The sequence below is a fragment of the Tachyglossus aculeatus genome, chromosome X2, assembly GCF_015852505.1.
Source record: "Tachyglossus aculeatus isolate mTacAcu1 chromosome X2, mTacAcu1.pri, whole genome shotgun sequence".
Classification (NCBI taxonomy): Eukaryota; Metazoa; Chordata; class Mammalia; order Monotremata; family Tachyglossidae; genus Tachyglossus; species Tachyglossus aculeatus.
This window is the reverse complement of record NC_052100.1, coordinates 26,989,644-27,008,420: the sequence shown is the minus strand read 5'-3', so window position 1 is coordinate 27,008,420 and position 18,777 is coordinate 26,989,644. Positions and strand designations below refer to the sequence as shown.

The following is an 18,777-nucleotide window of genomic DNA, read 5'->3' as shown; positions in this document are numbered from 1 at the left end:
AGTAAAAGAAGTTCACTCCATGAATTTGCTTGAGTGCAGAGGAGATCACTCCCTCTCTCAGTACTGGAGAACAAGATGGGGAACATCTTTGATTCCATATATATATAGTGGGCTCAGCTGGCCTGCCCCAATTTCCTCCAGTTTCAGCTATGCCCCTTCTTCTCCCCTACTTTTCTCCTGGTACAGTCATATTTACTCCAAAAGCTCTTTTTGGGCATCCAATGTGTCTTGGGCCTCCATCATACTGTCCCGAGTACTTAGTACACTACTACATTGAGTGCAGAGTGCTCAATAAATCCCATTGGTCAGTCAGTGTTATTTATTAAGCACTTGCTGTGTGCAGAACACTGTACTAAGAGCTTGGGAGAGCACAATAGAGTTGGTAGGCATGATCCCCACCCACAAGGAGCTGGGTTCTAATCCCCACTCTGCCACTTCCCTGCTGTGTGACCTTGGGCAAGTCACTTAATTTCTTTGGCTTCAGTTACCTTATCTGAGGGATTAAGACTGCGAGCCCCATGTGGGATAGGGACTGTGTCCAACCTCATGAGCTTAGATCTACCCCAGCACTTAGTACAGTGCCTGGCACATAGTAAGTGCTCAACAAAAACTATAAAAAAAAACCTGACTGGCTACAAGGGGAGTAAAATAAATTATTATTATTAATGACTATTTAAAATAGTAATGCCAAGGGGCTTCCACAGCTTAACCATGGAAAGGAAAAGCACAGAAACAGGCTCATGGGCACCTGATTAGAGAATAAATTATTACTTCTCACCCCAGCACTATTTCTCCATCGGTTCAAAGCGATTAAGTTCACTCCACCCTCCAGAGTCCCTGAGGGATCTTTATGTTCCTCGGGGAACTTTACAGCTACATCACTGCAGTTCCGTCAGTGACAAGGAGAAATCTTTCCCCTTTATTGCATAATTATGCACAGTGAGACAATAGGTTTTTAAAATTATATTTAATACAAGTGAATAGAGTAGAAGATCTGAAATGTTATAAAGCAATATACGTACTGAATAAATAATATGCACAGGAGAGTCACGTCTACATTACATAACACTGGCTAGTATTTGGAATACTTAAAATAAATCCAGTGACGTTGGATAAGGTCCATAAAAATTCTATACGGTCTTGTCTTCCCTTGTATGAAATTGTTCAAGTATAAAAAAATCCAATACAGTGTAAAATATTCGTCAATTTCGGTTAAGAATAAAAATTGCAAGTATCGTAGTTTCACGAGGAAGAAAATGGTAAGCAGCATTTTAAACTACATAAAGAAGAGTAAAAAGAGAAACTCATGAATTTATGGACAATGCTGAGAAGAGGTCTATGAGGAGGCGAAAGTATTTAAGAGAAGCAGGAACCTAGCAACATAGTCTGTAAAAACCTAAAAAGTGTTCATGTAAGAGTACCCTCTCATACAGTGCACACATTGAACTTAAATAAATCCAAGTCAACATCTTCAGTTGAATAGGTTAATATTTAATATGCTACATCTAAAACCTACTAAATAATTTATGCCATGAGATGAATACATAATTTTACAGTGTCACGTCTAAAGTTCCTTTCTTTAGAGTGCAGCGTAGTAAAACTTCAAAATAAATATTTTTAAATAGCATTACAATTAAGGCACAGTATAAACCACAGATCATTAACCTTTGAACTGCCACCTCAGTGATATCGTCGTCTCCTGTACTGCATCCGCTAATAAATACTTTTAAATACGTCTCTGAAATAGATACGAAAATTGTACAAACCCTCTCTGAAGGAAAAAATAAATTTCCTTAAGACAGTTCTTAAAAGGTTGAAATTCAGCAAGCGTTCTTTCTGCCTTTATTCACAAGCCAGGAATCAGACGCAATAAATAGACAGAGAAGGCTGTTGTAGTAAAGGCTGATCCTATTTCGGAATCAGAATCGCTGATGCCAGCAGTTGAAGTTTCCCAAAATTGAAACAGGATGGGAAGAGGGATTAGGATGTGACAGGCTCAAATGAGCACAAGTGATGTGTCTTTCCCAGAAGGGTCTGGTCTGTGTTATTGTCTGCCTAACTGCTGCCCTTCTTCGTTCCACAGTGCCACACATCTCCTGACAGATGAGAAGATAGCTTTGGTGTCCCTGTCCACCCACCATTTTACCACCACCATTCTTCCCAGATTGTTCGGTGCCCATGACGAATTGTAAGAAAAAAGGACTTCCTTCCTTAAACAAGTTCTATAGGATGTACTAGAAACAACGATCAGTGCTTTCAGTATTTTTCCTTAAAAAAAAATATATTTTTCTTTCGATACAAGCTACATATTGCTCACTCTGGATTGGTTTCTTTGCCCTCCCCGGGTTCAACTGCCTCACTTGTAAAAGGCAGTTTGTTTCCCTGATACTGTAAAAAAAATACTTCGTTTATGAAAACAAAGTCCCACGTTCCTCTTGCCACCGATTCGTGGCAGCGCGCTGTTTATTCAGCGTCTTCTAGACCACCGAGTCCTGAAACTGGCTCTCTCCCAGCTCCCGCCCCTTCCTCCCCTCTCGACGCGATTCGGGTTCCAAGGCAGTGGAATAAAAAAAAATCTTCTCCTTCGCAACAGCACAGCCTTTTCTCTTTTTAAAGCTACTTAGTGAACGCTACACGGTCTCTGAGCATCTACGGGAAACCGGAAGGGGGAGGCGGGAAGAGGAGAAAGAGCTCCAACTCCCTTCGGCCGGCCGGTCGGTCGGTCCACTATTGCATCCGGTCCGTCTGCAGCTGCTGGGGCTGGTACTGGCCAAACGCCGCGGCCGCGGCAGCCGTCCCGGGTGCCGCGGCGGCAATCGGCTGCTGGACCGCGTAGCCGTAGCCACCGGCCGTGACGTAGCTGGCCGCGGCCGGAGAGGCCGCGTAGGGGTATTGGTCGTAGGCCGCCGCTGCGGCCGCGGCGGCCGCGGCGGCCGAATACTGAGCGTAGGCGGCTCCGGTGTAATCGATGTACGGCGTGGTGGAGGCCGCGGCGGCCGTCGTGGGTTGGACGTGTGGGATTACAACTCCGGGCTGCACAAAGGCCTGTGGGTAGACATAATGGGCGGGGATCCTGTTGAGAGACGGAAAGCAGAAGTCAGAAGGCACTGGATTCCCGTGAGCGGCGGCAGCCGGGTTCTCCCAGATCAAACCAGACTCAATTTAGTGGTTATTACGGGGATAGGGTTGCCACAATAGCTAGGGTCGAGCGGTCCAATGAGTGAAGCGTAGCTGGAGCCTGAAACGGATGCACCGACCGTCGAGCGATGGTATTTAGCGAGCGCTTATCGGGTGCAGGGCACGGTGCTAAGCGCTGAGTGTTGCTCCAAGAAAGTTCGCACTCGAGCCACCCCGGGCAGTCGAGGAATCCTTGGCCGGGTGTTTGTTCGACAAAGGCCCGGGGGATGCTTTTCATCCGCGAAAGGAGTCATGTCTTAAGGGGACGATTAAACCACTTTGTCAAGCAGTATGCTCCACAAAGGAAAAACCAAGTGATTTTCCACCAATAACTGATTAACAGATTAAAAAGCTCTGGGCTGCTGCAAACATTGGACTCGAAAAGACACCTGGCGTCGTTAAATCCCATGGGATGGGTGCAAGTTTGCCCATATGAAGTGACTCTAGGAAATTCCCACAAAAGATCTGTCCTAGAAGTCAAACCACACCGATTATCGTGGCAACCCTACTTAGGATCGCTATGCAGACTCGGCACACATTAATGTCTCTGCAACCTCAATCAGCCTTATTAAAAATACAAAGAAAATAAAACGCAGGCGACAAAAAAAAAAAGTTTAAGAGTTGACAGGTGTGGTACACACAGCAGAATCACACTTTCCAAACAAACTATAGTGCAGCTCACTCTTGTCACAGGAGGCTGTTGTGGAAAGCTACGGAAATGCTATAGACATTCAGGGCAGTGAATCCCAAAGAGTTGTGCATCACACTTTGCAGGGACGGGGGGGATGGGGGAAGAGATTCAGAATTCAGGGGTCAAACCTGTAGGATTATCGGGTAACTGTAGTCATTCGGCTGGTTTATCTCTATGCAAGACAGACAGAGGAGTGTTTTGGGAAGGGGGTACATGGTGGTGTGGTAAGTTTAGACATACTTAGAATTACCTAAGCGCTTAGTACCGTGCTCTGCACACAGTAAGCACTCAATAAATACCACTGGTTGATTGAGTTGAACACCAGGAATTAGCTCTTAAAAATAATACAGGCAACGTTTCCTTGCAAATCCACCAGTTACCCATTTTATCCTTAAAAGTCAGAGAAGGTGCTGCTTCTACTTCATTCATGAACAAGGATGGCCTAAAGAAAAGTGGAGCAATAGGCTAGTCACAAGACACCATTAACCATGACCAACGGAGACAGTCCCTGTCAAGTGAAAGCAAAGACCCATTTTCATGAATTATCCATTTCCAAGTTTGTTCAAAGATGGAGACACTTTCCTTCCTGCCTCCTCATGGAGATTGGGAGTGCACGTGAGAAATGACAGCAGAGCAAAGGGCTTCAGTGAGGTCTAGCTAAAGAGGAGACAACAACGTCCCCCGCCCAACTCACTGTGGAACATTCATAAGTACTCAGTTAAAATACTTCAATTCAGTATTTGACTCAAAGTTTCCTCCTCTCTGTGCAACTACCGCAGTATCAAACAAGCCACACCAGAACACTATCAGAAGGGAGCTAAAGGGTCTCACAAGCACGCACACACACACACACACACACACACACACCACACAACACACATGCATGCACACACTCACCCCCATCCAGACCAAGCAACTCTGGTACACTGATATGATCCTCAACAAAATACATGGTCAGCTAAATGAGCTCTCTCCACGGGTTGATTTACCCCCATTCTTTGGGGCTTTGAGCAAATGAATAATAATAATAATAATGATGGCATTTATTAAGCACTTACTATGTGCAAATCACTGTTCTAAGCGCTGGGGAGGTTACAAGGTGATCAGGTTGTCCCACAGGGGGGCTCACAGTCTTAATCCCCATTTTACAGATGAGGGAACTGAGGCACGGAGAAGTGAAGTGACTTGCCCAACGGCTGACAATTGGTGGAGCCGGAATTTGAACCCATGACCTCTGACTCCAAAGCCTGGTCTCTTTGCACATGACTATTCACAAAGGGCTGAAAAGCTGACTTATGTAGGCTCTCTACACTTTTACCTACACTAAACCAACAACAACGAAAAATCCCATGGATGTTGACTAATAGTAAAGAGAGTCAGAGTGAAATTCACTAGACCAGTAGATCTTTGCTTAGGTCAACATCGACTCTCCTCAGGAGAAAGAACAGCCGGGATATTAGGAGGCTTCAAACCGTTCTTCGCTGTCCGTCAAGAACAAGTCAAGAGTGTGTCTGTGCAATTTGTCTTGAGATTTTTTCCCCCCGCTTTAAGTCGAGCGATGAGTCTCACTCAAGGAGCAGGTGGTGCCTGATGAAACTTTATCCTCTCAGCCGACCCTGCCTCCATCAGTTGGGGCCTTCTTCACCCTAGACCCCACAGCCATGCTGTTTCACATGTGGTGATTGACAACACAATCTGCAGCGGGGCTATTTTTGATCATGTCATGCGACAAGGGTTTCCAGCAGAGTAAAATGACTTTATATGGCCAAAGTAAACTTCTATCTGCTGCAGAAGCCAGCAAGCATGGATCTCACTGATACTGAAACATTGACTTCTTTGTCCTCTTACACGGCTGAGAGATAAAGGTTTTCTACAACACAGTGCTAATTTGGACAGTCTTCCTTACTGAGAGGCAGACTCAGTCACTCTCACCCCAGGCCCTTTCCCCACTTGAGAATTCTTATTTCAGGAAACAGCTCCGTTCCCTTTCTTTGGTCCCTTTCTTTTCTACGCTCTGCTTTCTTTGGTCACCCCAAGCTGCAAATACTCTGGGCTGGGCTTTAATTCCCTCTTTGCCACTTGCTTGCCGTGTCACCTGGGGCAAGTCTCTTAACTTTTCCGTGTCAGTTGCCTCATCTGCAAAATGGGGACTACATACCTGTTCTCCTTCTCCTCTCAGCTCCATGTGGGACAGAGACTGTGTCTGATCTGTTTATATCGACCCCAGTGCTTATTGCAGTGCTTGGCACATAGTAGGTGCTCCGCAAATAACCACAATACTAAGCTTACTTAACTGCATCTTGCTCACATCTCTCCTGCCTCCGATCCGTTGCTCATACTCTTCCTCTGGAACTCCTTCCCCGTCACTGCACAAAATCCACAAGACCTCAGCCCGCCTAAAAGCCCACCTCCTCCATGAAGGCATCTGATGAATTCACAACATCCCGGTCAGGCCAACCCCACAACCACTTTACAGCTCATGAATTTTAATTCATCTCCTCAAGACTTATGTACACAGGCCAATTTTTACTTGTGTATTCAATTATGTATTCAGTTATTTCATCCCAATATAGCTGTACTACTTCCTGTTATATCCTGGGTCTTTCTCCTGCGCCCATTGTTTGTAAATCCTTTTCTGTCTGCCTTCCTACATTAGCTTGTGGGCTCCTTCAGGGCTTCTCCCTTAGTTCATTGGTTTGCACTCGGGAAGAGGCTCAGTAAGTATTACCGGCTGGCTGACTGTAGCAGCAAGTTGGCGACTGGGGATGTGGGTGAATGAAGTTAGCCCTTTGGGATGGGGGGAGAGGGTGTGACTGCCACCCACATCCTAAATCTAGAAGAAGCGGAGGAAGCAGAGCAAGATTGGATTGGCCAATGAAACCAAATTGGTTCCTATGTGAAGGGGATGGTTTTGTAGCCCCAGTCTGTGTCCAGTGACCTACTAGCCAATCCAAGGGCCTTTCCCTTCCATCCCAGTCTAGCCTGGGTGTCAACAAAAAGGAAAAACACCCACTTTTTCGCCTCCCCTCTTTCTCTTTCTGCTTCTTGTCTGGTGTCCCAGCCCCAAACACTGCTCTCCATCCCTGCCTCCCCACAACGTTTCTAGTACCTCTCCCTCACCTTCCTCACACTCAAATCCTGGGAAGGAAAAAACCTCCTGCAGACTCTAATAGACAGAGTTGTGAAATGTGGAAGGTAAGCTCCTGACAGACCACACCTGGGGGCCTCCACACTACTGATTCTTCTGACACTGGGTTCCACCCAGGCAGGCTGGGCATTGTCGGAAGAAAATACTCTAATTCCCTAACCAGAAGACGGAGTGAAAACACCCATTTTGGACGAAGAACATAAAAAAAGTTATCTGACACCTGACTCTGTGAGATAGTAGAATAATATCTATTAAGCGCTTACTTTGTGCAGAGCACTGTACTAAGCGCTGGGAAAAAGTATACAGGTAGGTGTCCGGCACCCCACTAATTTCTGTCAGAGAGATAGGCCAATGAGAAGCAGTGTGGCCTAGGGAGAAGTGCACAGGACTGGAAGCCAGGAGTCTTGGGTTACATTGCTGACTATGCCTTTTTTTAAAAATGGTATTTGTTAAGCACTTACCATGTGTCAAGCACTGTTCTAAGCAGTGGGGTAGATACAAGTTTATCAGGCTGGACAAAGTCCCTGTTCCACATAGGGCTCACGGTCTAAGTTGGACTGCTGGGCGATCTTGGGCAAGACACTTCTCTGTGCCTCAGTTTCCTCATCAGTAAATCGAGAATCAAATATCTATTTTTCCCTGTCCCTTAGACTGTGAGTCCTGTTTGGGACAGGGAGCATATTGGATTTGATTATCTTGTGTCTACCCCAGTACTCAGCACAGGGCTTGGTATATATTTTTATTATTAAGATCTTCAGGGAAAGAACCCTGTGAGTGCTGATATTAAATAAAACAGAAGGATTTATTCGGTGTACTTTATACCACTGTTAAATAAGGAATTTCAAACAGCTCTTGTTTCAGTGATTGAAAGAGATAATTGAGGGGGCCGACTAGGTTTATACTACTGTTCGATATAGTCTCACTTTGATTTACATAATAATAATAAGTATGGTACTTGTTAAGAACGTACTATGTGCCAAGAACTGTTCTAAGCATTAGGGCAGATACAAGTTAAGCAGGTGGGACGGTCACTGATCCACATGGGGCTCACATTTTACAGATGAGGTAACTGAGGCCCAGGGAAGTGAAATGACTTGCCCAAGGTCACACTGCAGACGCATGGAGGAGCCGAGATTAGAACCCAGTCCCGTGCTCTTCCCACTAGGCAACTGACAGTAAATATCCCTCAGCTTCAAAGCAGCTGAAAGTCTCGGTACGTTTTATTCAAGAACTAGCTAAGCACAGGACCCAGGGCCAATCCTGAGGCCCTCACTTTCTCCCCCCATCCCCACCAAATTGGACCCTTGCTCTCATTTCGAAGGCATGAGAGGCCGTTGCTGTCCCCTTCAGAGGGAGCTGGGCACACCCAGTTCTCTCTGGAACCTGACGATATCCGTCATTCACTCTCCCAAAGACAATGAACAACTCAGTCATCTGCAACTAGTAAGAGGTCGCCAAAATGAAGAGCACCAAAACAAGAAGCCACAGCCCCCAAAATCCTCAATTTCGGGTGTCTGCATCCAGTCCAGGGCAGAAGGTAGAGAGTACTTGGGGCGATCACTGCCGGGACAACTCACTTGAGTTTTGTAACTGTTTCAAAACAAGCAGTGGCCCAATGTGATTAGTTATGACAGATCTCAGAAGCGCTTGCCCCAACTCCTGCCTTAACTCTTAACTAACAAGGTGGATTACTTAACTCTTAGAACTTGCACAAGGAGTGGGACTTATCGGTTCATTCTTGGTTGCCCACGAGTTTGGGTCCCTTACCATCATTTCCCAGTCTCTTGGAAGAAAGATGGCCCTACCGTGTTGGGGAGAGTTGTTTGTGAAAAATTCAGCTGTAGTGGCGATGTCTGGCATGTTGAATACAAGATTACACCCAGAGGCTTAAGGAGTACATCTGATTCAAACACTTCTAGTCAGTCGCAGGAGTTTCCTCCAGGTCCCGAGTCAGGGACAGGGAAACAGGTCTGTTAGTCGGCAGCGTGGAGAGAACAAAATGATTCTTAACGACTAAAGGACTAGGGTGGTTATTAATAAGCTTGCCCTATGGCATCCCAATGGCAGGAATGTTGACCAGGAACGGAATTCCTATTCTGAAGGAAATCCACCCAGCAGCTGCTAAGTTTAGAGTTGGGTCATATCACTCCCTTATCACGGGTGAAAGGGGAGGCAGCAGGTTAAACAACCCCCCCCCACCCCCGGTCCCTGCCAGCCCCCCCGCAAGTTTCCATTAATCTGGGGCTCTGGATCTTGTGAAAGAGGGAGCAGCTGTTGATTTAAATGTCCCTTCTTGAATGAACAAATCTAAACGGACGCACATGGTTAATAGAAAGAACCCCATCCCCCTGGAAAACCAACCCCGACATGCAAGCATGAATCTGTTTTCTTACAGAAAGAAGTCACACCATTTAGCACTCACTACAAAAATGTGGTTAAGAGGAAGACACAGGCCACAGCTTAAAAGCAAGAAAAAAAGGCCCTTTTGCTCCCCATGGCAAGGTCAACACTGTCCAACACCACCAAAAACCAAAAAAGGAATCCTCACCCCGCCACCCCACAAAGAAACAAAAACCAAAAACCAAAAGAAAAAACAACAACAAAAAAACTTTTCACTACAGCTCTTCAATTAAGTCAAAAGCACACAGTTTAGCTATCAACACCACTTCATTACCGTAATAAAATAAAAAGCACACGGAGGTCTATGGACTATTATGAAAAACGGCAACAATAACACCACGACCAACATACATGCATCGTTAATCACCATCTTAGCTCGTGTGTTTGAGTCTACTGGTTACAGAGTTTAATTCCAAACAGAACTATTCCACCTCTTATCATCATAGCCTTCTGATCAGTTATCTTAACTGTATACGATCCCTGTCAGATTAGAAAGAGATAAATAAAATTGAGTCAAGCTGAGCAGTAAAAATAACTGGGGAAGGGGAGGGAGGAAGGGTCACAGTGGTGCTGGGCACAAGTCATACCTTACTCTTTTAATCATAAAGCTCAAAAAATGGGTCTGGATTGGAGAGCTGGGTGGTCACAAGACTTGACTCACATCTAAAAATATTTATACATTGCCGTAAAAAACGTAACAGGTGGTTTTTGGAAGTCGGGAAAGTTCGACAGCCCAGTGATTTGGCCTGATTTAAAAAAAAAAAAGGTAGGTTAAAGCAGGTTATATACATTTGGAGGACCTGTGGAATTGACTTACCCAAAAGGCCTCTGTATTAGAGCTGGATGAAGCTGCTGAACACCAAAGGCAAAACCTACCAACAAAACACATCATATTCTCTATATGAGCATTCCACCAGCGACTTAACAATCGCTACAAACTGTATCAAAAACATCACAACTCTTCATTCGGAGGTCTCAGCAAACACTGTCTTTCAACCAGGTAATTTGGAGAGCAGAGAAAAGTATTTTGGAAAAGGGAAAACCCCAGAAGCCGAGAACACTTATCTAGAAGGAAAAAATAAAACCCTGAATGAATAGCTTTTAGCCTTCGGGATTTACTCTAAGGGTAAGGCACTGGGAACAGAAAGCAAGAGTTTGGAGTTTCCTAGTTTTTAACGAACACTTGTAAACTCTGACTGTAAGAAAGGCAAACAGGTCCTAAGCAGGGGGGTGGGGGGAAGGATCTAATTCATAGTCCTGGGATACTTCAAACTGACAACTACAGAACTCCACGTTGTCATTTTCCCCCACTGCTCTCTCTGTAATCAGAAAGTCAAACTGTGTTTCAGGATTTGTGATCATCGATTTGGAAGTTTTGGTTGTTCGACACTCCAGAGGCGGGTTCACTTTCCAGTTAATGTAAAACACAAAAAGCCCATGGAGCAAATGTCATTCTCTTCGCTCTTTCTTTCGGGATATACACCCATAATTTATCTGACAAGATATATATTTTCCACTTTGCAACGAGATAAATGGATCAAGCCAAATTATTTATGGACCAGTTATTTCCACTCAAGGGATACTTGCTTAGCGATGGTCTGTCCTTGGCAAAGAAGGGAAAGAAGAGGACATTGTGGATGCACGTGGAAAGAGAGCTTTTTTGAGATTTTAAAAAAAGGTATGTGTTTTCAGCCTGAGCTCTTTAAAAGGAGGCAAATGATTTCTCCAAAGGGGTGTGGGTGTATTGGGGGATTGGAGAGGCAAAGAACGCTGGACTCTTCAAATAAATCGTATTTCGTCACCTTAAAAGGTTTTAGATATCGAGGGGGTGAGGAGAGTGTGTCTGGGTATACAGATGCACAGACCCAATCTCATGTCTTCTATTTATATACCCCCAGAGATCTTTGGTTTAAAGGAATGTCTCAACAGCATAACCAGATACAGTGACACATGACAAAAACCATGGACAGATTTGGGGGAACAGCTTGGCCGTGGACCGGCATTTCGCCCTCCTCGGCCGCTTTCCTCACCTGGCTGCATGATCCTTGGTTTGGCTCCAAGGTAGGCCAGGTTCACGTTAGCTTTCCTGCCATCGATGATGGGGTTGGGGTCCTTGCAGGCCCTCTCAGCAGCAGCCCGGTCTGCCATGGTGACCTTGACGACACATACAACGACACAGGTTATGTCATTGGAGGGAAGAAAAAAAAAACAGAAACAAAAACCCAGATCAATAAGAAGGAGAAACCAGTCCTTTCCTCGTCATACATCACCCCATGCCCCACATGGGCCAGGAGAAGGGTCTCACCTCAGGAAACTGACTTTTCTAGCCAACAGGGAGATGTCCCCTGAGGGTGACAAGAGCCACTGGCTTGAAAAGCATTTAAAAGCTGAGAAGCAGCGTGGCTCAGTGGAAAGAGCCCGGGCTTTGGAGTCGGAGGTCACGGGTTCAAATCCCAGCTCTGCCAATTGTCAGCTGTGTGACTTTGGACAAGTCACTTCACTTCTCTGGGCCTCGGTTACCTCATCTGAAAAATGGGGATTAACACTGTGAGCCCCCTGTGGGACAACCGGCTCACCTTGTAACCTCCCTGGTGCTTAGAACAGTGCCTTGCACATAGTAAGTGCTTAATAAATGCCATCATTGTTATTTACAGCGCAAGCTCCTTGAGGGTATGGAAGGTGCCACTCCGCTTTGGGCAAAGTGCTTAATCAATACCACATCGTATGTGCCAAACACTGTGTTAAGTGCTGGGACAGAAGTAGCAAGATAACGAAATCGCAGGGTTCACGGCCTAAGAGGACGGGAGAATGGGTGTTCTCTTCCCCGCTTCACGGATTAAGAAACTAAGGTTTAATTTGAGGCTTTAACAAAATCGCGGGGTTCACGGCCTAAGAGGACGGGAGAATGGGTGTTCTCTTCCCCGCTTCACGGATTAAGAAACTAAGGTTTAATCTGAGGCTGAATTGAACTTGAGCAATTTAAGGGACTTGGCCAAGGTCACACAGCAGGCCAGTGGGCGAGCTGGGACTACAACCTATTCATTCAGTTGTACGTATTGAGCGCTTACTGTGTGCGGAGCACTGTACTAAGCGCTTGGGAAGTACAAATCGGCAACAGAAGGAGACGGTCCCTACCCAACAATGGGCTCACAGTCTAGAAACTCCAGACTCGCGGTTTGGCCCTTAGCACTAGACCACCCTGCCTCTCATCCTTAAGGAAGTTTTTTTATACCCTCCAAGAGCTTAAGACAGTTCGTGGTACCCAGTGAGTGTGCAATAAATGCTTTTCCTGGTACCTCGGGAGGCGTTTGGAACAAAAAGCCACTGGGCCCTGCCTCTCTGGAGTTGGCTTGTCCTTGACCCTCTCGGGCGACGGGAAACCCGGTATATTTTTAATTGTCGGCTCACTTTGCTGCTAGTATCGTAGGAAAAGTAAGTTTGAAGGGTCTTCATTCTCACCCTCCCTCCATCCCCCAGGAAAAAAAACCTCTCTCCCCCATTCCCAGGTGCGCAGAGCTCCCCTCCTCTTCCTAGCCACAAACCCCACAGATTTACCCCCGGGGGAGCTGACAGATTCATTCAATCGTATTTACTGAGCGCTTTCCGTGTGCAGAGCACTGTACTAAGCGCTCGGAAAGTACAATTCAGCCACAAATATCCCCGCCCCGCTCCTCCCTTCCTCTCCCCAGGTCCAGGTTTCCATCCAGCCCCCTCCCCATCAACCATCATCAATCGTATTTATTGAGCGCCTACTGTGTGCGGAGCACTGTACTAAGCGCTTGGGAAGTACAAGTTGGCAACAATCAATCAAGCAATCGTATTTATTGAGCGCTTACTGTGTGCAGAGCACTGTACTAAGCGCTCGGAAAGTACAATTCAGCCACAAATGCCCGTGTCCCGCTCTTTCTTTCCTCCCTCGGCCTCTTCCCAGGTCCAGGCTTCTATCCAGCCCCCTCCCCATCAATCAATCAATCGATCAATCGTATTTATTGAGCGCTTACTGTGTGCAGAGCACTGTACTAAGCGCTCAGAAAGTACCATTCAGTCACAAACACCCGTGTCCCGCTCTTTCTTTCCTCCCCCCAGCCTCTTCCCAGGCCCAGGCTTCCATCCAGCCCCCTCCCCATCAATCGATCGTACTTATTGAGCGCTTACTAGGTACAGAGCACTGCACTAAGCGCTCGGAAAGTACAATTCAGCCGCAAATACCCGTGTCCCGCTCCTTCCTTCCTCCCCCCGCCTCTTCCCAGGTTCAGCCCCCCCCCCCCCCCGCCCCATCATCATCATCAATCGTATTTATTGAGCGCTTACTGTGTGCAGAGCACTGGACTAAGCGCTTGGGAAGTCCAAGTTGGCAACATCTAGAGACGGCCCCTACCCAACAGCGGGCTCACAGTCTAGAAGGGGGAGGCAGGGAACAAAACCAAACATACTAACAAAATAAAATAAATAGAATAGATATGCACAAGTAAACCCTCCCCACCAATCAATCATTCATTACTGAGCGATTAGTGTGTGCAGTCAATCATTCATTCATCATCATCCATCGTATTTATTGAGCGCTTACTGTGTGCAGAGGACTGTACTAAGCGCTTGGGAAGTACAAATCGGCATCATATGGAGACAGTCCCTACCCAACAGCGGGCTCACAGTCTAAAAGGGGGAGACGGAGAACAAAACCATACTAACAAAATAAAATAAATAGAATGGATATGCACAAGTAAAATAAATAAATAAATAAATAGAGCAATAAATATGTACAACAAATAGAGTAATACATATGTACCACTGAGCGATTAGTGTGTGCAATCATTCATTCCTATTTATTGAGCGCTTAGTGTGCGCAGAGGACTGTACTAAGCGCTTGGGAAGTCCAAGTTGGCAACATCTAGAGACCGTCCCTACCCAACAGCGGGCTCACAGTCTAGAAGGGGGAGGCAGGGAACAATACTAACAAAATAAAATAAATAGAATGGATATGTACAAGTAAAATAAATAAATAGGGTAATAAATATGTGCAACAAATAAATAGAGTAATAAATATGTACCACTGAGCGATTAGTGTGTGCAATCATTCATTCCTATTTATTGAGCGCTTAGTCATCAATCGTATTTATTGAGCGCTTACTATGTGCACTGTACTAAGCGCTTGGGAAGTCCAAATTGGCAACATCTAGAGACAGTCCCTACCCACCAGCGGGCTCACAGTCTAAAAGGGGGAGACGGGGAACAAAACCAAACATACTAACAAAATAAAACAAATAGAATGGATATGTACAAGTAAAATAAATAAATAGGGTAATAAATATGTGCAACAAATAGAGTAATAAATATGTACCACTGAGCGATTAATGTGTGCAATCATTCATTCCTGTTTATTGAGCGCTTAGTCATCAATCGTATTTATTGAGCGCTTACTATGTGCACTGTACTAAGCGCTTGGGAAGTCCAAATTGGCAACATCTAGAGACAGTCCCTACCCACCAGCGGGCTCACAGTCTAAAAGGGGGAGACGGGGAACAAAACCAAACATACTAACAAAATTAATAGAATGGATATGTACAAGTAAAATAAATAAACAGGGTAATAAATATGTGCAACAAATAAATAGAGTAATAAATAGGTACCACTGGGCGATTAGTGTGTGCAATCATTCATTCCTGTTTATTGAGCGCTTAGTCATCAATCGTATTTATTGAGCGCTTACTAGGTGCACTGTCCTAAGCGCTTGGGAAGTCCAAATTGGCAACATCTAGAGACAGTCCCTACCCAGCAGCGGGCTCACAGTCTAAAAGGGGGAGGCGGGGAACAAAACCGAACATACTAACAAAATAAAATAAATAGAATGGATATGTAAAGTAAAATAAATAAATAGGGTAATAAATATGTGCAACAAATAGAGTAATAAATATGTACCACTGAGCGATTAGTGTGTGCAATCATTCATTCCTATTTATTGAGCGCTTAGTGTGCGCAGAGGACTGTACTAAGCGCTTGGGAAGTCCAAGTTGGCAACATCTAGAGACCGTCCCTACCCAACAGCGGGCTCACAGTCTAAAAGGGGGAGGCAGGGAACAATACTAACAAAATAAAATAAATAGAATGGATATGTACAAGTAAAATAAATAAACAGGGTAATAAATATGTGCAACAAATAAATAGAGTAATAAATATGTACCACTGGGCGATTAGTGTGTGCAATCATTCATTCCTGTTTATTGAGCGCTTAGTCATCAATCGTATTTATTGAGCGCTTACTATGTGCACTGTCCTAAGCGCTTGGGAAGTCCAAATCGGCAACATCTAGAGACAGTCCCTACCCACCAGCGGGCTCACAGTCTAAAAGGGGGAGGCAGGGAACAATACTAACAAAATAAAATAAATAGAATGGATATGTACAAGTAAAATAGAGTAATAAATATGTACAACAAATAAATAGAGTAATAAATATGTACCACTGGGCGATTAGTGTGTGCAATCATTCATTCCTGTTTATTGAGCGCTTAGTCATCAATCGTATTTATTGAGCGCTTACTATGTGCACTGTACTAAGCGCTTGGGAAGTCCAAATCGGCAACATCTAGAGACAGTCCCTACCCAGCAGCGGGCTCACAGTCTAAAAGGGGGAGGCAGGGAACAATACTAACAAAATAAAATAAATAGAATGGATATGTACAAGTAAAATAGAGTAATAAATATGTACAACAAATAAATAGAGTAATACATATGTACCACTGAGCGATTAGTGTGTGCAATCATTCATTCCTATTTATTGAGCGGTTAGTCATCAATCGTGTTTATTGAGCGCTTACTGTGTGCAGAGCACTGTACTAAGCGCTTGGGAAGTCCAAGTTGGCAACATCTAGAGACCGTCCCTACCCAACAGCGGGCTCACAGTCTAAAAGGGGGAGGCAGGGAACAATACTAACAAAATAAAATAAATAGAATGGCTATGTACAAGTAAAATAAATAAATAGGGTAATAAATATGTGCAACAAATAAATAGAGTAATAAATATGTACCACTGAGCGATTAGTGTGTGCAATCATTCATTCCTATTTATTGAGCGCTTAGTCATCAATCGTATTTATTGAGCGCTTACTATGTGCAGAGCACTGTACTAAGCGCTTGGGAAGTACAAACTGGCAACATCTAGAGACAGTCCCTACCTACCAGCGGGCTCACAGCCTAAAAGGGGGAGACGGGGAACAAAACCAAACATACTAACAAAATTAATAGAATGGATATGTACAAGTAAAATAAATAAATAGGGTAATAAATATGTGCAACAAATAAATAGAGTAATAAATATGTACCACTGGGCGATTAGTGTGTGCAATCATTCATTCCTGTTTATTGAGCGCTTAGTCATCAATCGTATTTATTGAGCGCTTACTATGTGCACTGTCCTAAGCGCTTGGGAAGTCCAAATTGGCAACATCTAGAGACAGTCCCTACCCACCAGCGGGCTCACAGTCTAAAAGGGGGAGACGGGGAACAAAACCAAACATACTAACAAAATAAAATAAATAGAATGGATATGTACAAGTAAAATAAATAGGGTAATAAATATGTGCAACAAATAAATAGAGTAATAAATATGTACCACTGAGCGATTAGTGTGTGCAATCATTCATTCCTACTTATTGAGCGCTTAGTCATCAATCGTATTTATTGAGCGCTTACTATGTGCACTGTCCTAAGCGCTTGGGAAGTCCAAATTGGCAACATCTAGAGACAGTCCCTACCCACCAGCGGGCTCACAGTCTAAAAGGGGGAGGCAGGGAACAATACTAACAAAATAAAATAAATAGAATGGATGTGTACAAGTAAAATAGAGTAATAAATATGTACAACAAATAGAGTAATACATATGTACCACTGAGCGATTAGTGTGTGCAATCATTCATTCCTATTTATTGAGCGCTTAGTCATCAATCGTGTTTATTGAGCGCTTACTGTGTGCAGAGCACTGTACTAAGCGCTTGGGAAGTCCAAGTTGGCAACATCTAGAGACCGTCCCTACCCAACAGCGGGCTCACAGTCTAAAAGGGGGAGGCAGGGAACAATACTAACAAAATAAAATAAATAGAATGGATATGTACAAGTAAAATAAATAGAGTAATAAATATGTACAACAAATAGAGTAATACATTTGTACCACTGAGCGATTAGTGTGTGCAATCATTCATTCCTATTTATTGAGCGCTTAGTCATCAATCGTGTTTATTGAGCGCTTACTGTGTGCAGAGCACTGTACTAAGCGCTTGGGAAGTCCAAATTGGCAACATCTAGAGACAGTCCCTACCCAACCGTGGGCTACTGGTGCGCGCAGAGCACTGCACTAAGCGCTCGGAAAGTCCAACCGGGCCACAACCGTCCTCCCTTCCACGTAGCCCCCTCCGCACCAGTCAAGCCATCAGTCCTCGCGCGCTCACTGGGTGCAGGGCACTGTACTAAACGCTCCGGAAAGAACCATATCCTAGAAGAGGAGTCGGTGGACGGTAAAAGGGGCGGTGGGCACCGCGTCTGCGCCCTTTTCCTTCCCATTCCCATCCCCATCCCCATCCCCATCCCCATCCCCATCCCCGGGGAGGACTCACAAATCCGTAGCCCCTGGATTTTCCGGTCTGGCGGTCGGTGATGACGACGGCCTCCTCGATCTCCCCGAAGACCTCGAAGTACTTGCGCAGGCTGGCGTCGGTGGTGTGGTAGGGGAGCCCCCCGACGAAGATCTTCGTATAGGTCGTGTCCTTCTGGGTGGTGTGCATCTTGGAGCTCCGGCTGCTCCCGCTGCTCCTCCCGCTGCTGCTCCCGCTGCCGGTGTCACAGGTCGGCCTGCCTGCCTGCCTGCCTGCCTGTCCCGGCCGGTGCCAAGGGGCGGGAGGAGGAGCCGGGCAGGGGGATGATGCCACGCTCGCCGTCCCCGCTGCGGCCCGTTGGCACGGCGCCCGCCCGCCCGGACGCCCCGGGGGCGGCGCTGCCCCCTGCCGGCTGCGCTGGGAACCGCCCGCCCGCCCGCGCGCGCGCTACGAGTCCCCCGGCTGGGGCTGCGGTTGGGGCTGGGGCTCCGGCCCGGGCCGGCTTAAAGCGCGCCCGCGAGCCCACCCGCCACGACACGCCCCGACACGCGCGGGGGGCGCTCCCATTGGTCCGCGCCCGCCGGAGCCACGCCCCCTCAGACCCGCCCACCCGCTAAACCCCGCCCCTCCACTCAAGGGGGCGCTCCCATTGGTCCGCGCCCGCTGAAGCCACGCCCCCTCCGACCCGCCCACCCGCTAAACCACGCCCCGCCACTCGCAGGGGGCGCTCCCATTGGTCCGCGCCCGCCGGAGCCACGCCCCTCCGACCCGCCCACCCG

At 46.1% G+C, this 18,777-nt stretch overlaps 1 protein-coding gene across 1 annotated transcript; it reads right to left on the bottom strand.

The window, feature by feature from the left end:
• Nucleotides 1-979: 979 nt before the first annotated feature.
• On the bottom strand, nt 980-18,293 carry RBM24 (RNA binding motif protein 24). Its single transcript, XM_038771486.1, has 4 exons — nt 18,020-18,293; nt 11,447-11,570; nt 10,234-10,288; nt 980-3,073 (listed from the first exon to the last, which is right to left on the bottom strand). Exons 1-4 carry the CDS (start codon nt 18,185-18,187, stop codon nt 2,728-2,730), a joined length of 693 nt encoding a protein of 230 aa, XP_038627414.1. The 5' UTR covers nt 18,188-18,293; the 3' UTR covers nt 980-2,727.
• Between the last annotated feature and the right edge of the window lie 484 nt (nt 18,294-18,777).